This window comes from Hemitrygon akajei, chromosome 11 (assembly GCF_048418815.1).
Source record: "Hemitrygon akajei chromosome 11, sHemAka1.3, whole genome shotgun sequence".
Lineage (NCBI taxonomy): Eukaryota > Metazoa > Chordata > Chondrichthyes > Myliobatiformes > Dasyatidae > Hemitrygon > Hemitrygon akajei.
Window position 1 is genome coordinate 158314256 of NC_133134.1, and position 25362 is coordinate 158339617.

Consider the following 25362-nt stretch of genomic DNA (forward strand, 5'->3'; position numbering starts at 1 on the left):
TGGGGTACTCACGGTGTTGCACTGTGATTTATCCTGAAGCCAAAATTGATTTATGGCGACTTCACTGAAGGTGAAGGGAGGGAATGAAAACTCATTGAGATCGTTGTTTATTCCTTTCAGTCTCTGGGGTTACTTTCAGTGTTGAATGTTATTTTTTGCCCACACTCTGAAATTTAGTACCGTAGATTCCGGATTTTAAGCCGCTACTTTTTTCCCACATTTTGAACAGCTTTGAACTCTGCGGCCTTTAATACGGAGCGGCTAATGCATTATTTTTTTTCATGCCGCCAAAAACATTTTGCCTCGTAACAGTAGACCAATAAAATTGATGAGTAGTTCACAGAGGTCCAATGAAATTGTACGATAAATCAAGCGCACTTTCACAATTAAATTATTGTAAATCAGTCATTTGTACTCACCCTCATCAACATGGAAAACACTCGAAGAAAAGCATTGTGCTGCCTTTATGGCAGTTATTTAGTTTATAATATTTTCGCTTAGTAATTCATTTTCTAGTTAAAGTTAGAAGAGTTTTAACTATATTTGTTTTCTGTACTACATCGCGGGATGCTATGACGTCACACCCGGTTTCGCCGCGTCTTGTGGGATACCGGTTTGCGATAAACGGGAAGGAGGGGGGCGAGCGGCGGAGCGAAAACGCTGCTTTTAAGTTAAAGGCGATCAATAACTTTTCCTGGTAGGCTGCAGTATATATATTTTTTACCAGTCGTTAGGAGATATTGGAATGTTGTTCAGTAAAAAAAGTATACGCAACGTATATTTAAAAGTAGCCGCGTTACAGGCACGGTTCGAAAAAAAGCATTTGCAATATGTATTTGTTTATGTTACCATATGGATTTAATTAAAAGTTAAAAAATCCTCACGTGTAATATCTTTCTGTGTAAATATCTCATATTACAACGTGGGACACCTGCGGCCGAAAATCCGGTGCGGCCTGTACAAGTAAAAAATTGATTTTCTTTCTAAAATTAGAGCCAGCGGATTTTAATCAGGTGCGCTCTGTAGTCCGGAATCTACGGTAGCTAATGTTTGGAATTTATTTCATCAGGATGTTGCAAGAAAATCAGTTCAGTAAAAACTGAGTTGCTAATTTGTTCTTGTAGTTATTGGAACCTGGTGACTTTTCAATTAAATGAGAATCTAGTTCATTATCACTGGCATGTTATGAAATTTGTTTTGTGGCAACTTGTTTACTGTAAGTTACAATAAAAATAAATAATGCAAAAGATGAATGAGGTCAGGAGGTTTAATGCAAATATTGAATTCCAAACAATATGGATGAACCATGAGATCTGGAGCCTTCTGAGGGCCAGGTCAGGCATTCAAGACTAGTGACCAAGGAAGTTAACAAGACATCCAGGTACCATCTCTGGAAAGCCATGCTAAGGCTAAGTGGCATCTCTGGACTGAATTTGAATCAATGAAGGATACATCACGGGTGTGGCAGGGCTTGAATGCATTCACCCCTTACAAAGTGAAATCACGTCACAACAGGACTTTGCTTCCAGATAAGCTCAATGCCTTCTGTGCTCACTTTGACCATTAAAAGATGAAGGAGCCATCACAAACTCCCAAAGCCTCCAATGACCCTGTGATTTCAGTTTCCGAGGCCCGTGTGAGAGCATTCTTCAGGAGGGTGAACCCTTGAAAGCATCTGGCCCAGGTAAGACACCTGGCTGAGTCCTGAAGAAGTGTCTCAGCCCAAAATGGCGACTGTCTACTCATTTCCATAGATGCTGCTTGACCTGCTGAATTCCTCCAGCATTTTGTGTGTGTTGCTTTAGATTTCCAATATCTGCAGAATTTCTCGTGTTTTTGAGTACTAAAAACCTGTGCTGATCAACTGGCTGTAGTGTTCACTGAGATCTTGAACCTCTTGCTTCAGCAGTCTGAGGTACTCATCTTCAATTTTACCCAGTGCCTAAGAAGAACGTGGTAACTTGCCTCAATGAATATCATCTAGTAGCACTTACATCCATAGTGGTGAAGTGTTTCGAGAGGTTGGTGATGAATCATATCAAATCCTTCCTGGGAAGTGACTTGCATCCACTCCGATTTGCCCACCAGCAGAACAGGTCCACAAGAGATAAATAAATGCCATTTCATTGGTTCCTACTCAACCCTGGGAACATCTGGACAACAAAGATGCATACATTAGGGTGCTGTTGTCAACTGTACCTCAGCATTCAATATTATCATCCCCTCAAAACTAATCAATAAACTTCAATATTTTAACCTCAGAACCACCTTGACCAATTAGGTCCTTGATTTCCTCACATGCAAAACCTGTCAGTTTGGATAGGGGGCCACAGTCATAAGTATAAAGCGAGTAGAACAAGGGGCTGAGTACAGTCTTGTGGTGCACCTGTGCTGATGGATATTGTGGAAGATGCATTGTGTGGCTAAGCACAGTTTCAATTACATATTTAAGTTTGCTGACAACACCACTGTCGTTGGCTAAATCAAAGGTGGTGATAGGTCAGCTTATAGGAGGGAGATTGAGTAAGATGTTGCAGTGACACCACTCAGCCATATTTTCAATGTCAGCAAGACCAAGAAGCTGATTATTGACTTCAAGAGGAGGAAAGTGGACATCCATGAGTCATTCCTCATTAGGGGATCAGAGGAGGAGAGGGGCAGCAACTTGAAATTCATCAGTGTTATTTCAGAAGACCTGCCCTGGGCTCACTGTGTAAGTACATTATGAAGAAAGCACAGCAGTACGTCTGCTTCCTTAGAAGTTTGTGCAAGGATTTGAAGAACATCTAAAACTTTCTATAGATGTGTAGTGGAGAGTATATTGACTGGCAGCATCACAGCCTGGTATGGAAACAACAATGCCCTTGAATGGAAAAGCCAACAAATAGTAGTAGATACGGGGAAAGCCCTCCCCACCATTGAGCATATTTATTCAGAACACTGTCGCAGGAGAGCAGCATTCACCACCAGAGTCCCCCTCTGCCAGGTCATGTTCACTTGTTGCTGCCGTCAGGAAGAAGATACAGGAATTCCGGTTACAGGAACTGTTCCACTGCCTATGGACTCTCAACTTCAAGGACTCTGTCTCATGTTTTTGATATTTATTACATATTTTTGTTTTTTTTGTATTTGCACTGTTGTCTTTTGCACATTAAATGTCTATCCTGTTGGATGCAGTCCTGAATTGATTCTGTTATGTTTCTTAGAGGTACTGATTTTGCTCACAAGGAAACAAATCTTAGATTGTATAAATTTACTTTGAACTTTGAATTCTTGGAATGAGGGGATGCTTCTGTAGCCAGTGTCTGATTTCCTTTTCTTCCCCCCCCCCCGGGCATATGTAGATTTTATTCTGATGTGTGGTTCTTTCTGCTTCAGTTATAGTTCTTGGTTTCAATAATTTAAACTGCATCATCTGTTTTGTGGTTTAAAAAAAAATGCCTCCAATAATCTGCTACTGGATCATGTCTTCACTGTCAAAGTTGAATGAGGAGGCAGTGCTACCTGTCAGAAATCTTGTCTGCTTCACTAGGTTTTGGTATCAACATTGTTTGTCCCAGTTTTTCTTGTAAATAAGCTTTTAATTGAAAATAACAGAAAAGTGAGTTATTTGATATTTTATATTTATTTTTTAATTGATCAAACGACATCAATATACCTCCTTCAAAACAGTCACCTATATATTTAATCCCCTTTTGAAACCAATTATGTAAAAGTTTATTATCCATTGTGAAAGGAATAAGCCTATTTTGAATTAAAGTCCTTTTTGCTAATAAAGATTTCTTTATCTCATCGTCCATATTTACCTTATTCCATAAATCAATCAAATGAATAAGTATCAGAAAAAATTTATAAAAATTGCTTTGGCAGTAGCCAAAAAAGTTATTGCAGTTACTTGGAAATCTGATTTAAATTTAACTATGGATCGTTGGAATAATGAAATACATAGTTGTATTCCATTTGAAAAAATTACGTATAATTTAAGAAATGAATATGAGATATTTTTGAAAATTTGGTCACCATACTTACGAAAGATAGGATTAGATACATAGGTCCTTTGAAGATAAAATTATAGTAATTGGGGAAAGTGAAAATAAATATCAAAATTATTTTGAACTCCATGGAACATGTGGGGATCCTCCGATATCCAGGCAATCTTTCTTCTTTTTTTTCTTTAGATAAGGATTAAGGGGGGAGGGTTAAGGGGAGGGGGGAGGGTTAATATCACTTTTCTTACCATTTCATTATTATATTCTTGTAATTTCTAAAATTCAATAAATAATATTTTTTAAAAAAGAAATCTTGTCTGCATGTCATCACCAAGCATACCTGCACTCACTGAGGTTGGCGACTAGTTACAATCTTAAAAGGGACTGAACAAGCCACAATACCTCAAATACCACAACTGGAACAAAAAAAAACTCTAAAATAGCCAGTCTAACTAGTCCTATACTCATCTTGTATATGAGCAGTCTGTCCCACATCCTTTTCCCCTTCCTTCAGTAGGACAGCACGGTGCATTACACTACAGGAGACCCGGGTTGCTGCCTGTAAGAGTTTTGTGCATTCTCCCCGTGACCATGTGGGTTTCCTCCGAGTGCTCCAGTTTCCTCCCATGGTCCAAAGATGTTGGTTGGTAGGTTAATTGTTCATTGTAATCTGTCCCATGATTAGGCTAAGGTTAAATCCAGGGTTGCTGGATTAAAGGCCTGGGAGTGCCTATTACGCGCTATACCTCAATAAATAAATAAAATGCTCCAGGACTCTTCACTCAGTCCTGGAGCAACTGGACAGCAAAGATGCATACATCAGTATACCACTGCAGCTCAGCATTCAATCCTCCCCTCAGAACTAATCATTAAGTTCCAAGAGCTTGACCTCAATACCTCCTTGTGCAATTGCATCCTTTACTTCTTGACCCCAGTCGGTTTGGTTTGGCAACATTTCCTCCACAGTTTCCATCAACACAAGTGCACCACAAGGCTATGTGCTTGGTCTCCTGCTGTACTTGCTTTACAACTATGACTGTGTGGCTGAGCACAGCTCCAATGCCATATTCAAGTTTGCTGGTGGCACCACTGTCGTAGGCCAAGTCAAAGGTGATGAATCAGTGTATAGAAGGGAGATTGAAAATGTGGCTGAGTGGTAGTAAAACAACCACCTATTCATTGTTGGCAAAACCAGGGAAGCTGATTATAGACTTCAGGAGAGGGAAAACAGAGGTCTATGAGCTAATCTTCATTGGAGGATCAGAGGTGGAGGGGGTTAGCAACTTTGATTTCCTGGGTGTTACTATTTCAGAGGACCTGTCCAAAGTGCAATTGCGAAGAAAACATAGCTGCGCCTGTACTTAGGAGTCTGTGGAGATTCAGCATGACATCTAAAACTTTGACAAACTTCTGTAGATGTGTAGTGGAGAGTCCTGTATATTGACTGGCTGCATCATGGTGTGGTATGGAAACACCAATGCCTTTGAAAGGAAAATCCTTCTGAGATTCTGCCCAGTATATCATGGGTTAAGCCTTCCCAACCATTGAGAAAATCTACATGAAAAGCTGCCACAGGAAATCAGCTTCCATCATCAGAGATCCCATCCACCCAGGCCATGCTCTTCTCACTGGTGCCTTAAGATAGAAGGTACAAGCGCATCAGGGCTCTCACCACCAGGTTCAAGAACAGTTACTACCCCTTCACCATCAGGCTCTTGAATAAAAGGGGCTAACTACACTCACTTGCCCCATCATTGAAATGTCCCTACAACCAATGATGTTACTATAAGGACTCTTCAGTTCATTATCTCATACACATCATTTATTGTTATTTATTTATATTTGCATTAACACAATTTGGTCTTCTGCACTCTGATCTTTCATTGATCCTGTTATAGTTACTGATTTTTTTATTAACTGGCTTTAAGTTCATTTTCTAGCTGATGGGGTTATAAAAGTTATAGAACACTATAGTACAGAAACAGGCTTTTTAGCCGGTCTAGTCCATAAGGAACTAATATGCTGCATAATAGTCAGGCGCAGGCTATATTGGACGAAGGGCTGCTTTGGTATTCCTTTCATGATTTACTAATGTACTATTTTATTGGCATTCCTATCCTTAACGCTTTCAATTACATTTATAGAAGAGAAGAAGAATAGCCCTTAACGCAGCAGTGGAGTTATTGGGGCGCAGTCATGTCGGTGTTTCCGTAGCAAGATATTTTTGTTTTTACGAGGCCGAGTTGCTAGCTTGACGCTCAACCCAACTTGGATTGAAACTCAGGAGCCTTCGTTCCAGAGTCTGGCGCTGATATTATTGCGCCACCAAGCAGGAGAGATTACATTTGTGGTTTGCTTCAAATGCTCTTTGTTTCCTTGATCTCTTTCAGCTTCCCCTAAATTCTTGGATTTTTGCTTGGGCCTTGATCATCTATAGGCACCGCCAGGACTTCACACCTTCTAAAGCTTTTTAAACCTTGAAAGATGTACTTTAATTTTAAACAAATCATTTGTTCAATTTTTTTTTGTAGTTCAGCATTGAATTACAGGTCTACTGGTCTACCAGTGCTATGGACACAGTGGTAGTTGCTGTGTCCCATTGGCTGGGCTGATTTTCATATAAAACTTGCCCTGTACTCTCACCAGCTGTGACCATTACATTGAAAGGTATTTTTCTGCCAGGCACATCTTTTTTTTGTTGCAGAGCATCCTGCATTGCCTAGTAAAAGTAACACAAAGTGATCCAATACTCAGGCTAAGTAACATTTTTGAATATCAAGTAATGCAAATGAAGTAATACTGATTTCTTCTTGGACAGTAGGATTACATGATGTGAGTGGCAAAATACTTCAATAAAATCTGAATCAGTTAACATGACTAGGTCAGTTATATGGGCATATGAAATATTTAGAGCAATTTTCAGAGCAGTGTAGCTGAGGTTGTATAGAATGTACATGGGTGCCAAACTGGAAAGTTGAGCTGGCAGAGGTGCCTGGTTTTGATCATTTGAATGGCTTTTTCTGTCCTTGTGTAGCAAACAATTTGCAGAAGGAACTCAGTGGGTTGCGCAGCATTTACTTTCCTGATGTCTTGCTTTTAAGGTTTCTGGATATCAGTGTTTATCCTCCCCAGGATGTAGGTTTAATAGGCAGTCTGTGAAGGTGGCAATGTGGACTCTGAGGTGATGGTAGTGTCAATGAGCCTCTGTTTTGCAACTAGATGGTGTGTTGGCAAAAAATTTGACCAAGCTGGCAGTGAGCAGTAGTCAGCCAGGGAGGCCAAAGACCTAGCCCATCTTTGTGAAATGGGATGATAGCAGCCAGTCTGAGGCCTGTGTTTGAAATCTCGGGGCTCAAGCAGCATAGTGATATGCCCTGTACATTCAGTTAGGCCTTGTCTGTGGAGATATTGCATTAACTCCTTCCTGACTAATCTGACAAGGGTACTAAAACCAAATGCTGAAATACTTTTTGAGTTGAACTTCTGTGTAGGAAGTGTGTAAAATGAGTGGAATTTATTGTTGGGCAATGTGGTCCTTTAAGTTCAAATTGCAAAATAAATTATTATTGTGCACTGCGTTTATACAAAAGAGGATTCCCATGCTTTGCTATACAGTTTTAATATCATTAAACTTTAAGGTAGATTAATTGAAATATAACTTCAACTTTCATGCCTTTTTTTGTCTCTATTCTCCTGACTAGGAATTTTGAAATTAATTCCAAGTTGTGTGTCTAGAGTTTTTTCTTTTGCCCCATGAATTTGGTTGCATATCAAGAAATTAGGGTTTTTACACCTTTTATATAAAGATCTGATGTGTTCCCCTTGGTAGCACTGACAAAGATTTGAGCCCAGATCCCTATCTTGTTACATGTTGGAAGGAAGTTGGAGAGGGGTGGAAAGAAAACAAGACCTCTGATTGGAGAAATAGATGCCATTAAATGTAATTCCCAGAGTGAAGCATTTCAGATACTTTACGTAACAGAGGTGAGAAAAGGCCTAATTTATTGGTTACACGAGTGAATCTGCAAATGCTGGAAATAAATGAAAACACAAAATGCTGGCATAACTCAGCAGGCCAGACAGCATCTATGGGAGGAGGTAGTGACGATGTTTTGGGCTGAAACCCTAATTTCTTGGTTTTATATTTTAAGCTCATGTGGCTATGTTGCCAAGCCACTAGCCTTGGAAAAAACAGGTCTTCAGTGAGTGAAATTGCCTTAAAAGGACTTCTACATTTAAATTTAGTGGGACATTTGGAAAGCTTTCTAATGTTTACTTTTCTAACCATACAGCTTCCCATTCCCCTCACTCCAGTATTTTGCCCCCATCTGAACTGTTTATTGAGAGTTAACCTCCAGGCTAAAAATCCAGTCCTTTCAATCTGTTTCCCGAAATCATTTTTTCCTTTTAAGAGGGTTGTTAAATCCTGAAATGAGTGAGTTTAGTTCTGTCCAGTTTTTTTGTTTTCTTAGCTTAGTTCTTTTCTCCTCTGCCCCCAGCACCAACCTGTTGAACAAGAGGGAAGACAGTAGCTTATTCTTGTCCATGCCCTCTGTACCTGCATGTAAAAGCAACTATTATGTGCCTTTGGCTAACTGAATTAAGACTGCATTGACTAATTGACCTGAAAAGGTAATAAGACTCCTTTCTAAAGTTCTTTCTGGTGTTCTTTCAGGGAGCCCTAAAGTGCTTTGCAGGCAATGAAGTACTTAACAAGTGCAGTAGCTAATTTGCATGTAACCAGCTTTGGAGAAACGGCTCCATGATTTCTTGGTAATCTTAACTAAAGAAAACATTTGCTAGAACACAAATAACTTCCATCTTCCTCTTCAATAGAGCAGTGGGCTTTTTGACATAATCTGTAAAAGATCAAGCAGTTCTTCCAATATGCAGCATTCCCATCACCACGTAGAACATCTGTGTAGATCTTTGACCCCAGGACCTTGAAACTCCGGCATTAAAACTACTAGTTCATCTATAGCTGTGTTCACTATGAACTGATTTAAAACTGAATTTATGTGTAAAATATCAAAGTCTATTGTTAGGATTCCACACATTTAATAACCATTTCAATTATCCATTGTTTTCATTCATTTGAATAACTTTTTTCAGTGAGGTAGGTAACAAGTGAAGGCAAGAAATGGAAAAAAGCAGAAATGGGCGGCATGTAAATCATTAGTCTAAATCTTAACCTAATCTCACTCTCTGCTTCTCTTCATAACCTTTGGCACCCTTAATATTCAAGAGCATATCAACTTCCATTTTAAATATATCCAGCCTCCACAGCCATTTGTGGCATTGAATTCCACGGATTCATCGCCCTCTGGTTAAAGACATTTCTCCTCATCTCTTTTTCAGTGAGCACAAAGATTCCTCGGAAAAAAAACACAAGGATAAAGAAAGGGAAAAGGACAGATTAAAGCACAGAGATGGGAGCTCTGACAAACACAAACACAAGGACAAAGAGAAAAGAAAGGAAGAAAAGGTATTTGAGTTGAAGTTGTTTATCTGACCTCTTTCCTGGTGCCATTTGTATAAACCTTGGAAATACTTTACTTCCCCCAAGGTAATTTGGTATTAATTGAAGTTAGAAATTGATTCGAGCACATCCAGTCTCTTTTGCTTACCTACGTGCCCATCCTCTGTTCATATCTCATGGTCACACACACATAGTTGCATGCATAATTTGTTTTCAGTATTTCACAAGATTTGCTTGGTTCTGTTAATTAGTGTAGCCGGGGATGTTTTTAAACTTGATGTAGAGTGGCCAGATAGGAATGCAGGGCCAACCTGTTCCAGTGAAAACTGCTGCGTGATTCCCTGATTTATTAACCAAACAAAGAATCAGAATCAGGTTTATTATCACTGGCATGTGACATGAATTGTGTTAACTTAGCAGCAGTAGTTCAATGCAATACATAATCTAGCAGAGGGAGAGGAAAAAATAATAAATAAAGCATAATAATAAATAAGTAAATCAATTACTTGTATTGAATAGATTTTAAAGAAGTGTGCAGAAAAAAACAAATACTGTATATCAAAAAAGGTGAGGTAGTGTCCAAAGCTTCAATGTCCATTTAGGAATCGGATGGTACAGTGCCATCAATTTTAGTTTTAGTTCTATGAATGAGGAAGTGGTAGTTAAAAATTCAGTGCTCTGATTGAGATTTCAAAAGGTCCCTTAGCTATTTACAAGAGGCAGTTTTCTGAGATGCATTTTTGAGGTCAAGTATATTTCATATATTAAAAAAAACATAAGGGATTTCTGGTTCTGTGTTCAAGTTTGCACATACCCATTCCCACGAAGTAGAGAAGAGTTCTGTGGTTAGATATTTGAAGGAAGCATTATGGCACTGATGGATACACAAATGATGACATTGTGCAGAAGTCAATAGTGGTTTATTTGGAATGATCTGCAGAAGAGACTTTACATTGATAATGGATTTGTTTCTCTTAAAAGGACAAGATTCACACCTCAAGTAGCAGTTCTGGAGACAAAGTCAAGAAAGAGAATGGTTTCACAAGGTATACAGTATTCACCTTAATCATATCTGTTTTACCAATGTGTTTTACCCATTGGCTTTCGAATGTCTTTTAATTATTCACTTGCATTTCTCTTCCAGTTGGGTGCATCTGTTTGAAATGTGAGAACTGGGTGGGAGGAAAGAGTAACTGTAGCAGATATTGAACAGAAGCCAGATAAATCCCTCGTTTTTGGAGTGGTCAATGACAATGGTCACATCAATTTTTTTTTTATCTTTTGCCTACCAAAATAAAAATATCTATCTGGCTGTAGAAGGGATCCAGCCATTTGATTTTAGAAAGATTGTGCTGTAAGGATGTCTGGAATATAAATTTATAACCGTTCTAAGTATTCCTCGCTGGAAAAGAGTAATTGTGTTGGCAGTCACCTGAATTTGCAGTACTTGGACTCGTATTCAGATGAGAAGTTTGATTTAGAACATGTTGCTTCTGGATTCCAATTGTCTTCCTGCATATGAATACCATTGTGCAGATAAGATGGCTATTCTGGATTTCAAGGGCTTTGTTTATTTAAGACAGCCTGCCCTATGAAACAACGGTTATATAAGAGCTCAATTTCTCTTTTATTCATCTTTTTGTCTTCCTGCTCTCCTTAGCCCTCCTCGTATAAAGGAAGAGCCAGACGATGATTATGTTCCGTCCATTAAGGTGGAAAATAAGCCGATGAAGAGAGTTCACGAAGATGATGAGTAAGTTTCTTTATTGAGGCTCTACATTTCTGTTCAGTTTGTATAGGAACAAAGAGGGAAAGGCAATTTCTTGGGGGGAAAGGGGAAATTGGTTGCAAGAAAGGAATGTTCCGGATGGAGGTTGGAAGTACACTTATCACATATGTCCTCAAACAGCAGTAGGAAATAATCAGCTTGTGTGGCTTTTAAAGACCTGTGATATTTTGCATTCAGCTGAAAGTGCAGGAAGAGTTATCGTTCTATGTCCTAGCCCCAAGACGCTGCATTAGCTCAAAACTACAGTAATGTTTGAATCCATAATTTACTAATTCTGAGGTGCGTTTTAAGCTAAAGACTGGATCCCTAAATGAAATTATTTTCTGAGGGATGTTTTCCCTTAAGTCTTAGTAAATTGTCTTGAAATGGGGGGAAAACTCCCAAGGTATTGGGTGATCCTCTGCTAAAAGCTGTTTCTATGAACTGTGAGTCAGCATCTCTTCTAAGGTTTTGTCCCACATGCATTTTGCTTCTATATCCTGTTTGTAGAACAGAGCTTCTTGTATTTATTTGCATATGAATCATTGTAAACTTTTGGCCTGTTACTGAGGGTTATTCTTCATGGTTTTTATTTGTGACCAACATAGAAGAGTGCATTCCTGCCTGACTTCTGCTAACAGATGCAGAAACAGTATCTGGTCTGGTTGGATTGCTAACCGATCAGTTGACCTGCCTGACTTCTCTAATCCCATGATTTTTTTTAAAGTCTCACTTTTTTTTAGGGAAAACATAAGTAATCAGAACTTCAGAATTAAAGAAGCAAACAGCCTAAATAAACTGGGCATGATGTAAACATGAAAAAGTTCATGCTTTTCATGCTGTATGCATTATGACCATAAGGGATAAACCTCCCCAGACCTGTTTGGCATTGCTTCCATTTTTTAAAGTAATAACAGGCACATGATTTTAATAAATTCCAGCAGTCTTATGGTACAATACAAAGTTTAAAAAGTAAGTGATTCCTCACCCCGTTTTTAAAAAGTTACTGTAAGGTATTAAGAAGTTATCCTAAGCTGAGTTGTTAAACCTGTAGTCAGGTGTGGCAAAAGGTGATGGCTATCTTTATGAGATGTTTTGACTGTATTCAATGTTTCTTTCTACCATAGTACTGATTTTAAACCCAAGAAGATCAAAACCGAAGATGCAAAGAAAGCCAAAAAGCGAAAACCTGAAATGGTGTGTAATGATTTTGTTTTCTTCAGGATTCTGTCCTTTCTGTTGAAATGGTTGAATTTTGATAATGGTTTTCATAGCTTTAGAAATTCATGCTTAAATGAGTAGAAGTCTTGTGCCAGATTTGAGCTCTGATGAACCATACATAAACAGCCTTCACCTAGTGATGGTCTCCCAACATCAGTGAAACAGTGGAATCAAACATCATTTCTGTTTTGTGACCTAATTGCATCTGAAATCTTTATACATGGGTGAATATTTGAACCAAGGCTTAAGTGATTTGAAATATTGTACCTTGTGACTTTTATTTGTGTGTGTGTATAAAATGTGTGTATGTTTAAGTTCAATTGCTTCCTGTCTTGAATAAAACTTGTAAGGTGCTCCAGTGCAGAGTAGTTTATTACACTATCACTCATCATCACACAAGTTTATAGGCACATAGGCACTGGATTTTTGTACTGTTTGTAATTGGAGAGGCAGAATCAAAGGCTACCTTAAAACTGGGAAATTTCAGGATCTGATGTGTTACTCCACTATTTACTTGGTTTGTTGGGGTTTTTAAAATGCTTTCTTCTAATGGAATTTGAGTAAACATCTGCAACAGTGGTTCAGGAGCAGGTACTCAGCATGGGCCATGGACAATTTGATGCAATAATCCAGTCCACAAGGTGGCCCAACGAAAAGAATCTTTAAACTAGACCAGAGATGAGTGAACTATGTAACATAATCGGAAATTGTGTAGAAAAAAATTATTATTGATTATACAAAAAATCAATTTCCAATTTTTAAGTTTTTAAAGTGGTGAAATTGGTGATCTGTCCATCTGTTCAATACTTCCTGCTTCCTCATTTCATTTTAATAGAGTAGGTGGTTTATTTTGGTTCCTTGTTTTTTTTTTGTAAGCTGCTTTGAATGTGCCCAATAGATCTGGCACACAGCCTGTTGTTTGGCAGCTGCTTTTTGGGCTCGTCATTCAAGATATTGTAAGGGAGTTGCATTTGCTTACATCAGGAGAGTGGAGTCTGAACCTGTCTTTGCTTTGAATGTAATTCCTATGAAAATGTCATAATGTGGCTTTGAAAGTAAGCATAAAGAAATAATGTAGCCAAAAGACATGATCCTCAGCCTTTAGTCAGTTTGACTCATTTACCGCAGGGTTCTGAGTCACAAGCTGGCAGGCTCAATCTCCTTTGTGTACCCTGAATTAAATTGAGCTGGCAATGCTGTGCACTATGCAGTTTTTTTCTGTATTGCACTGTTGGGTTTGGGTCTCTGGAGAGCTGAGAAGTTGATGTGGATGCTGCAATACAATGACCCCGTACAAAATAGGAACATGGTTCAGGTGTTTTGGCAAACATCTGGTTCCCTCGCCAAAAGTGTCACTAAAATCAGAGCTTTGACTGTTCCTTTCATTGCAGATTGTGGTACTAAATTGTTGGTGTGTCGATAATGGTAGTGTAGAAAGAGACCTTTTAGCCCATCATCTATGTTAGCTGACTAACCCGCATTTTTAAAAAATTTATTGAGGTACGGCATGGAACAGGCCCTCCTGGCCCTTCAAGCCACACTGCCCAGTAATCCCCCAGTTTAATCCCAGCCTAACCACGGGACAATTTAAAATGACCAATTAACATACCAGCTGGTAAGTCTGAACTAAGAGGAGACTGGAGCACCTGGGTTGCTGGTATTGAAAAGTGCTGTGCTTAGCACTATGCTACCATGCCACCCTTCAGATAGACCTTTTTCCCTCCTCTTCCTCATAGCTCCATCAGTTTTCTTTGAGAAATAAATAGATTTTTTCAATTTTGGAAGTTATTTTAAATCTGCTTCCATCACTCTAGGTCCTTTTCAGAATGCAATTGTGCTACATAGTTTACTTTCTCACCTTGCATCTGCAAGCAGTTTATGAACATGAGAGTCTGCAGATGCTGGAAATCCAGAGTAACACAAACAAGAGAGCCTGTTTGAGATGCCAAAGTGTTGGGATGGACAGTAATTTTTGATGGACTCTAAATCATGGTCTCTTTGGGGGCTTTGCCATTATTTGCATGGTGGGTGGGGGAGAGTTGATGTTTTTGCTAGAGCAAGTGGGGAGAAGGGGGCTTTGGGGTTTTAACATTTCCTGTCATTTATTCTTCGGGGGGGGGGTTTGTATCTTTTATAATTGTCTACAAAGAATAAGAATTTTCCTGTCTGTTTCTTTACAGACTGTTTTATATATCGGCAAGACCTATTGAAAGTGGTTGCCACATACTCAGTAGCTCAGCCTTACTATACCTTTACTATCTGAATGTTTAAGACTTTTAAACCTCAATGTGTTATCTACTAATTTTGCTTTAATTTGTCGCTTGCAAAGTTAACTGGTTTGGAAAACAATCACATATGTTTCCTTTCTTGCTGCAATGGTTTATCTTTGCTTGGTCATGCTTTAGAACTGCTTGTTAGTGATTAGTCTGCATTTGTTCTTGTGTTTTTCTAACCTACTGTTTTATTTGCCAATCTTTTGATTTAATGTAACTGACATAATTCTCAATGCTTTGAATTTCGCACTTCTGTCAATGAAATAATGTGTTCACTATTTCCCATGTGTTTTAATGGAAGATTACTTTGCGTAATTCCCTAGAATCCAACCCTGTACTACTAGTTTCCTTGTCAGATGAAAGGTATTAGTCAAGAAGGTGTTTATACTTATTTCTAGAATTCCTCCCCTTAATGCTGTAATATCCAAGATGGGGTTGAGTAATTGAAGTTACTATTTTCATAACAAATATTTTGCATCTTTCTCAATTTGCTTTTAACCTCTCCATCTGTGTAATCTGGCAGCATGTACTGTAATGACTGCTGTATTATTCCTTAATTCTAACAAAATAAATTTTGAATTCTCTGCATCATTTCTTTCCCGTCACATGACAGTATCTTTCAGCACTGTTCTGACTCCCTTCATCCAATCTTTCCTGAATGGGAAATAAAACCAGAAACAAACTGCTCAGTGCATTGGCCTATCTCAATTATATGACGATATCATAGCTGATTCTTGATCGCAATTTTGAGATTTCCTGCTTTCCGAATCAGATTTGATCACTGAAATGTGTCATGAAATTTGTTGTTTTGAGGCAGTAGTATATTGCTATACATCATAAAAATATATAAATTACAATAAGTATATATAAAAATAAATAACTAGTGCAAAAACAAAACAAAGATCTCCTGCTTTCTTGCAGTACTTTAATGCCATTTGTACATGGGAGACTCTGTACTCTTAAAATATATTTAATAACCTAATCTGTGGTATAGTATTCCATTGGTTCACCTGAAGTTCTTTTCAACTGATGTTTTGCTCCAGATTTATGCACATGCTGTAACTAAACCAATATCATTCATCTTCTTTGCATTCCACTACCCTTCAGCATCTCGTTTTCATGTGCATATTTTTTTAATCTCTACAGTTGTGTATCCTGGTGCCCACAGCAATGGTGACTGCACTTAAAACTAGATTATTGTGTGCTGAGTATTTTAACATGATACCCATGAAGTACTCTATTTGATGCAGTGTCAGTTTTATTTTTGTGCTAGCTAACATTTTATGTATTGAATGATTGCAGCCTTAAATTTTGGGTTGCAGAGATTCTCTTTCTGTATTTGGTACAGCGGGAATGATTCTGGAATCTGAGTATTACACTGTCACTGAGAATTGATCTTCCTTTTAGGAATCAAACAAAAAGTCTAAAGTCAAAGTGCAAGGTGATGGGCAAGGAAAAAAGAAGAAGAAAAAAGAGGAAGAGGATAAATGGAAATGGTGAGCTTGTGTAGAATGTTGGTCACTTTCTTCCTCGCACCCTGTCCCCGCCTACGTATGAAGTTGGATGGCCTGCTTGTTCCTGAATCTTTTTGTGAGAAAGTTACTCTGACACAGATTTTTACTTTCTCAGTGGTATTTGTTGTTGGCTGCCAGTCCTGTGACATCTCTGGTATCCAACTAGTATGATATCATTAAGCTTTTTGACTGAGGAATCGTATTAAAGTCCTTCTTACACAATGTTAATTTTAATTAATAACTTAACAGTCCTGAAAATAAAGATAGGAATATGTAGAAGCTAAGATGCCTGTTTTAGGACAAATTTAATTTTGAAATATAGTTAATATGGTGACAATTCACCCAACGTACCAGAGAGGTAAAGCAATAATTATGGATTAATAATTATGTTGCTTAAGAGCCTAAATGAATCATATAACTATACAACAGACTGTAAAATGCTTCTTACTTATTTTTCTAAATGCGTTGTGTTGGCAAGGCCAGCATTTGTAACTGCTACTTCTAGAAAACCCTTGTGTACACATTTTGGGGGTGGAACACCTATACTGGGATGACACTTAATTTAGTGCCAGCTTTAGAAAGGTCTGGATTCGACTCCCATCGCGGTTTACTCCCACATTCCAAAGCCTTTTGGTTAGGGTTAGTGAGTTGTAGGCATGCTATACGAAGCCACTGGAAGAATGACACTCAAGGGCTTCCCCCAGCACAATCCGTGCTGATTTGATGCAAATAACACATTTCATCATGTTTCAATGTTTATGTGACAAATAAAGCTAATCTTTATCTTTACTGTTGGTTATAGACTTTGACCTAGTAACTTGGGGAGTGGGGTGGTAATGAATTGGATGTTAAAAGAAATAGTTTGTAAATGTTACTTTGTAATGCATTAGTTTCTTAGGCTGAACAGTATTGACAGAAATTTGTGTTTCCACATTTATGGGCATATTTCTTTAGTTAAGTTTCTTCCATTATGATCGTGATACCCTCATCATTTCTCATCACAGGCTCTGGAGCTTGATTTTTTTTTAATATACAGATTTTTTTGCTATGTTTTCCTATCTAATATTTGGTTGTACAGCAAAGCTCATACAATAAGATTGAAGTAACCTTGTTGATAGTAGAATTGGTTCAAAAGCTAATTACTTTTCCATTATTAAATATTGTGTTGTTCCAGGATTTTTAGTCTGAGTTTAAAACACACTTATAAAAAATGTCAGGTGGCAAGTTTCTTCTCATTACTGCTACTATTAAACAGATCACCATTAGTATTTGAATTAGCCCTGTCAAAGCATCTAAGCAGTTTCTGTTCATGGCTTTAACAAAAATTTGTTCATCTAGTTGAAATAATAAGTAGTGTCATAGCGTTAGGATTTTAGGCTAACAGCACGGAGAGTATTTTGTTTATTGTGCCATATTAACTCTGAAGAAACTTCTCCTTTCTCGATGTGGATCCTTTTCTTTCAGATTCCATGTATTTATCTGTTTCCTTTTAAAAGTTTGCATCCATTGTTTAGACAGTGTATTCTCAGTCATGACTGACCTTCATGGTTTTGCTAAATTAAGCTATAACATTAAATCTCAAATGCTGAAGGATGCAGAAAGATTTCTCTTTTTTAAATTTCAGCAACAATAGTGCATTCTCTGTTTCTTACCACTTTGACGTTATTCTTACTTTGAGCATGGGTCTTTAAGTGGAATCTAAAACATTTCCCATCTCTCCCTACCAGTAATAAGACTGAACACCATAAATCTAACTGCATTTGTCAGACTGGATTTCTTGCTCCTTCCATTAATTTACACTTTTAAAAAATGATCTCCATAGAGTGCACTATTTCTGTGCTTCAATATGGTTTGATGCCAAACTACTGAAAAGACAGCTGATGAAATTGTCATTTGTACTATATACTGGGTAGCTGAAAGTTTGAAAGAAGCACTGTGGGAGAGAAGGGATAGATTGATCTTGGAGTAGGTTAAAAGGTTGACACAACATCATGGTCCAAAGGGTCTGTGCTGTGCTTTTCTGTTTATCCAACAGCAGTAAGATGTCACTTATTGTGAAATTGGTATTTGACCACACAGTGGATTAAAATTGGGGCTGGGTTCTAGTAGCTGCCAATTTGTTCTTTGTGCACTATGTAATTGAGAATTCTTTAGACCTGATTTAGGAAACTATTCAGAATTTCAGTTATGTTGCTTCATGCATTTTAGTCATATTAATTGAAAAAAGTATATCAAACTTCCTCGAAGTTTAAAAAAAATTGAAACAATGTGAGACCTTTTTCAAATACCCAAGGAAAGGGAGAGGCACATTCACAGCTGTTTGAAAGCCCAGCTGAATGCGAAATTCAAAGGAACCATATCATTCTGGAACAGATACATTAGCTTCATTTGTCACATTTGGATTATGCTGGATAGTCCACTAGGTGTCACTATGCTTCCCGCATCAACATAGCATGCTTATATACTTTACCCCTAACCCGTATGTCTTTGGAATGTGGGAGAAAACCCATGTGGTCATGAGGAGTACATGCAACTCCTTTTAGACAGTGGTGAGAATTGAACCCACAGTGGATCATGGAGAAATGGGTAGGGAATTAGCGAACTAGAGATGAGAGTTGGGTCAAGGAAGAGAGAAACCACTTGCTCAGCTGGTCGTGAACACAAGATATTCTGCAGATGCTGGAAATTATTCCCCTCTGTAGATGCTGCCTGACCTGCTGAATTCCTCCAGCATTTTGTGTGTGTTGCTCGGCTGGTACTGAGTAGGGTGTGGATGAGTGCAGATTAGCTTGCTTGGAGCAACCTTTGCAATTCTCAGCACTCAGTATGCATACTAAGGAGAACCTGACCCCAGATATCATAGTTGCTGCTTCTAGAAGATGATGAGAACAGAATTTTCAGGGGGTTAATGCAATATCAAGCAATTTTCATATCACAAGCCTAACATTTAATGAGACTTTAGATGAGGAAGTGAATTGATGGTTTCATCATGGCAGTAGTATAGTTAAATTCTAGACAATCTCAAGTATATTTTATTTTGTGCAGGTGGGAAGAAGAACGTTATACGGATGGTGTGAAATGGAAATTTTTGGAACACAAGGGCCCAGTGTTTGCTCCGCCCTACATTCCACTCCCAGATGATGTTAAATTCTATTATGATGGTAAGAGAGCAAAAATAAGTATACTGTTGTTTCCAGTACTCAATTTATAGCAGAGGGGTGGCTGAGAAAAGCAAAATCAGGAGTTGAATACATGGAACTTTATCACTGTAGATACAATTACAACAAAGATAGGCTGTTAGAAAGTGGTACAGATTGTTCAGAGTTCATGGCAGGGTTTCATTTCTGAGAGCTGTTAATGACCAGAATAGTTTGTCAGTTGAAAATGTTAGCCGCAAACTGAGTCTCAGATGCCTGCAGCCCCCTGGCAATCAGCAAGTCCATCTCACCAAATGCTTGTCCATGTTACAGGTTACACACGAGTCAGACATTTACAAGCTGGGCTGGACCTTCACTGTGATTCATGGTATATTGAGTTGTGACAGCCCTGGATTTTGGGTGCAGGTGATAACTCGTGTCCTTTGGCAAAATAGTTGTTGTTTGTGTGTAGATTTGGTCATCCTCCCTTCACAGTTGATAGCAGTGTTGATCAATTCAGTTAAAACCAATATTTTTTTTAATTTGAGAAGGACCTCGTATGTTCAGTGCCATCTCCACTTGTGGCTCTAGATGTTCTGATGTGGTGCCCATATCCCCAGCAGTTTGCTGTTGTAAGTGGAATTGACCGAATGTCACCAGTGACATGTAGAACTGATTCCCATCAATTTCAATATTCGTCCTGTTGGGAGACAGTGTGACTTGAAGGCTGCTCTGCTCACATTATCATCTTATAAAACCACAGCCTTGCTTCAAAGTGGCTTTTTATGTTGAGGGTCATTCAGCCTACACCAGCTATAATTGATAGCTTTGGCAGACAACCAATCTCCTCCTGTAGTAGAGTAAATGTGGTACATAGGATACAGACAACTTGTCATCTTGTTTCATTACTGTAAGTAATGGTTATAGTTTTCTAGGGGGGAGGGGAGGAGAAAAGCTAATTTTGCAAATAACCTGCCTTTCTGACCAAACAAAATTTTCTTACCGGATTGAGAATTTTATAATTGTGATTTTTTTTTTCCCCCCTGGAAGTTTTCCTGCTTAATTGCTGTGGTGATGAAATAGATACTAGAAGCATGTGGAATTTCAGGCCATGCAACTTGTATTTAAAAGAGAGAAAATTAATCTGTGAGAAGCACATATTCTAAGTGTTCAGTTGTTTTTAGATATGTTGGTTCTCTTTTCCTCAAAATGGACGGGGGTTTTTTTTTTGCAGAAATTATACCCAGGTAGAGGGTGGACAGTTGTAACTTCATTCAGGTCTGCATGATGCATCTGGGCATTAAGTGATATTTGTGTTGCAAGCTGAGGAATTGAATGTTGAGCATCAGGTATAGGGAGCACAAGACTGTATCAGCAGCTACTTGCATTCTGTTCTCACCTATCAGGCTACATCCACACTAGACAGGATAATTTTGAAAACGCCAGTTTCGTGTAGAAACGATAGGCGTCTACACTATGCGTTTTTAAAAATAACTCTATCCACATTGAAACGAAGATTTCGGCGAATCTCCTCCTGTGCATGCGCAGAACACATCTACCAAAAACAAGCGACATGTTTCGTGTCGAATCTCGCTGTAAAAGTGCACATTTGTGTAGTTACGGACTAGAAAAACTTAAAATGATGGACAGCTGTTGGCTTTCATGCAGGAGAACTTAAAAGTAAAAAAAAAACACAAATACTGGAGCATATGGAGGCAACCGACAGGGAGTTCATGGGCTGTATGACCCGGCTGACGACAAACATCGAAAAACTGACAAACTCTGTTGCATTAATAGAGTTCCTTGTTAAATGTGTAAAACGTGTCTGCATCAGTATTATTGTGTATTTCCATACAATGTTACACATTGTATGTTGCACATCTATTGTCAGAGAAGTACTTGCATAAATAGGTAAACCACCTTCATACGAGCAAGGACAGAAAGCAGGGCAAAGTGAGTATACTTATTTCTTCAGTAAATTATGGGTCAAAGTATTTGGTGAGTACATTTCTAACTCTTCTGGCTTCAGTCTCGTTGCCGTCTTCTGAAATTGTTAGGCTGCGTTCAAGAAAACAATGAAATGGCGCGCTACCGTCTGACAGCGTTTTAAATTTGTCCGGTTACCCCGTCCACACTGATCTGCCGAATCGGCGTTTTCAAAAATACCCACCCTGGAAAGCGTTTCTGAAAAGCTCCAGTTTCGGGGGATGAAAACGCCGTTTTAGTGTGGACGGAGGGTAAAAATGAAGAGAAAAGGCTTCGGTTATGGATTTATCTGGTATGGTGTGGACGTAGTCTCAGTCTTTGTTCCCAATATGCTAATTTTAACTCATTGTTTTTCAGTATCTCAATGCAAAGGCTCAGTTTTTATTGAGTCATTGGCTAAATAGCAGGGATTGTGGGAGTTGCCTTGAGACGGCATCAGCCCTAGCTGTTGGCAGAATGATTGTCGTTTGTCTGTGGGGAAACAGAGGTGTTCAATAATGCTGTGCTTTTAAGTCATTTAATAATCAAATTATGAGTGGGATCTCTGCCCTTTCCCCTTTCCGTTTTCCAGTAATCCTTAAATGTACTGTGCCCAGATGTGCAATTGTTCTCACGTCTGAAGGGAGGGTTTTCAGTTAAGGGAGCAGTAATTTTTGTGTAGTATAAGCCTGTCTGTTTAATTTGGACGTCAATTGGATTTGTTGCCCAATTGCTTTCTGCAGGGAAAGCAATGTAATTAGAGAGGCGGTCACCGGGAGAAAATTCCAGGTAAGGGTGGGGACTGGGAGGAGGATTGCTGTACAACTGATCAAAATCGGAAGTTACCTTCCCTAAAATGCTGCTGAAGTTGAAAATGTCAGATTTTGTTTTGGATGGGAGTTACCAAGGTGTATAAAGGAATGGTAGAAATATCGGTACAATCTAATTGTATGGCTTATCCCTGTTGTGGTATAGTAAATAGACAAGGAGTAGCAAAAGAGGGAGTCATCAAAGACATGGAATTCAGTTGTAGGTTCAATTTGGGTGGTGGGTACTATAAATACAGTAGTTAAGTGATGGAATTAGTATCTGGAAGCATGAGCTGTTAATTTTGACATGAGGTTGAATCTGTCTCTTTAGCCGAGGAGTTCAAATTCAATCAATGTTTGGAATATTCGTCAGATAAAGAAATAAGTGTCCTTACCAGTATGACATATAGATTATAACTATGAAGAAACCAAAGTGGTCAGCTATAACTGGCCCCCTCACGTCAGTGTAATTAAAGATGGATAATTACTAGTGATGGCCACATTTTAAGTGTTTAAATGATTTGTTGGGAGCAACTGGGATTAGTAGAAAGGGTAATTATGTCAGTAGAGAACTGGCTAAATTAAGCAAAATATTAGAAATCTACACAGTGATAAGAAATGGGGGTCATGAGGATGGGAACTGAATTGGTTGTGCTGCTTCATTATGGAAGATGAATAATATGTCAAAAACAAAGCATGTACAAATCTCCCTGTCGTTCATCTACAGTCAGCCCTCCTTATCCGCGAGGGATTGGTTCTGGGACCCCTCATGGATACCAAAAAACACGGATGCTCAAGTCCCTTATTCAACTTGTCTCAATGCGGTGGACCTTAGGACCCGGCGGTAGAGCTCTAAATCCACAGTGTTTCTGTTCACGAAAGTAATCAAAATCACGATTGAAAATAAAGTGGAAATAATAAAGCAATTGGAAAGAGGTGAAACGCCATCGGTCATTGGAAAAGCATTAGGCTACAGTCGGTCAACAATCGGAACAATCTTAAAGGATAAAGTGAGAAAGGCCCTGCCCCGATGAAAGCTACAATTATTACTAAGCAACGCAGTGGTTAATTATTGGGTTTTTGGTTTTTGATCCTCCACATCAACCTGGCACGGTGGAGAGCGCACTCGGGAGCGTTCTGTCACTGGATCAAACTCTGAGCCCGGCGCTGAAACTTTACGTTCTTAAGTGTCTCATATGCATAGAGAGGTAAAATATATGCTATAATACTAAGGCAAACGTTTGACTAACTGACGCTAAATAATACCGGATGTACCTGTTCCAACTTGCTTAGTAAGAGAACCTCTGATTTTTTTCGATCCCGATTCACAATAACCCACGCACATCCTCCTATATACTTTAAATCATCTCTAGATTACTTATAATGCCTAATACAGTGTAAATGCTATGTAAAATAGTTGTTACACTGCATTGCTTAGGGAATAATGACAAGAAAAATGTCTGTACATGCTCGAAGAGCAAGTGCTGGAAGAGCACCTCCAGGTTTTCGCGATTCGCGGTTGGTTGAATTCGCGGATAAGGAGGGCCGACTGTATTTTGTTTGATTTCCCCATTACGTACAGCCAGCAATAATTGCTATGGCAGCACTTGCTATGGTAAAGGTGGGCTTAGTCACCTCTAAGAGAAGGAGGGGGAAGAAAGAAAAGAATTCAATGTCTTTTAGTCTACAGCCTAACCAGTTTACTTCCTTGCTGGGATTTGAACTCGCTGTGTTGCCGTTCGGTGCCAGTACTGTTGTTTACTGTTTCGCATAAGCTATTAGCAATAGGATTGAAAGTGATTGGATTTATTGAAGAACTTAATGAACACTTCCCTTCTAGCTTTGCCCACTCATTGTAATTCTGTTCTTTGAGTGGCCATGAATAAGGGATAGAAAAACTCTTCTTTAAAACTCAGAGCATCAGCTACTGTATGCTTTGATTCCTGTCAGGAAGGACAAAATTATTGTTGTATCATTAACCTGGAAGTGACAGTAGTTAGAAAAAAAAGATACTGCTTTAAAAACTACACTGTGGGATTGATAGTTAACGAAAATGTTATAGCCTAAAATAACTCAATTAGGATGCCAAACCCAGAAATATAAAATGCTGCATTGCTACTTAATTAACTTCCACTGAGCGAATGTAAACAGTGATGTCTGTGAGCTCTCCAGAGCTTGTGCACCTGCTGATATTTTTCCCATTGTACATTCATGGCTAGCCTAAGCTTGATATCAATTGGAATGAAATATTTGATCTATCTCTTGACATCCTTTTGGAAGGATTAGTTGTGTGGAGGCTGGGTTTCTGATGCAAGTCTGGTTTGTTCACTCTGAGTACATTATGTAAAACAACCCTACTCAGTTACACTGACTTACATAGCTGAGTTTCCAGTGGTGTACAGACTGTACATCAGTGTTGAAGGAATGGTGTCCCCCTCTCTGATCGTGATGCCTTGGTATCCAGTCACTCAAATGGATTTGGCTTCTGACCTCCTAGTTTGCATACAGGATTGCTTCCAGATGATCTATGGCTTGGCATCTTAAAGTACTATGTTATAATTGACTGTGGAGGCAGTCATAGTGTATATTTAAGGCAGAGGTTGGAAGATTATGGGGAGAAGATAGGAGATTGATGCTGAGAGGGAAATGGATCCACCATGATGAAATGGTGGAGTAGACCCTATAAGACCAAAAGACATAAGAGCGGAAATAGGCCACTCGGCCCAAGTCTGCTCCGCCATTTCATCATGGCTGATCCCAGATTCCACACAACCCCATACAGCTGTCATCTCGCCATATCCTTTGATGTCCTGACCAATCAGGAAACTTATCAACTTAAGCCTTAAATATACACACAGGCTTGGCCTCCACCCCAGTCTGTAGCAGAGCATTCCACAGATTCACCACTCTCTGGCTTAAAAAAATCCTACTTTTTCTAAATTCCAGTGAGTACGGGCCCAGAGCTGCCAAATGCTCCTCATGTTAACCCCTTCATTCACAGACATCCCCTTGAATCTCCACTGGACTTTCTCCAATGACAACACATCCTTTCTGAGATATGGGGCCCAAAACTGTTGACAATACTTCAATATGCCTGACCAGTGTTTCATAAAGTCTCAACATTATCTCCTTGCTTTTATATTCTGTTGCCCTTGAAATAACTGTCAGCATTGCATTTGCTGCCTTTACCACAGACTCAATCTGTAA

The 25362-nt window shown here is 38.8% G+C and overlaps 1 protein-coding gene and 1 non-coding gene across 2 annotated transcripts in view; both read left to right on the plus strand.

The window, feature by feature from the left end:
* The window catches only part of top1b (DNA topoisomerase Ib), a 70928-nt gene that overhangs the window by 19964 nt on the left and 25602 nt on the right, over nt 1–25362 (plus strand). Inside the window, exons 4-9 of the mRNA XM_073062027.1 lie at nt 9348–9474; nt 10450–10514; nt 11129–11221; nt 12364–12433; nt 16138–16226; nt 19290–19405. Of these exons, the coding sequence (XP_072918128.1) occupies nt 9348–9474; nt 10450–10514; nt 11129–11221; nt 12364–12433; nt 16138–16226; nt 19290–19405 (560 nt within the window). The remainder of the gene's footprint in view (nt 1–9347; nt 9475–10449; nt 10515–11128; nt 11222–12363; nt 12434–16137; nt 16227–19289; nt 19406–25362) is intronic.
* LOC140736408 (small nucleolar RNA SNORA26) lies at nt 23998–24116 on the plus strand. Its single transcript, XR_012100941.1, has one exon. It is a non-coding gene; the product is annotated as a small nucleolar RNA SNORA26 (small nucleolar RNA).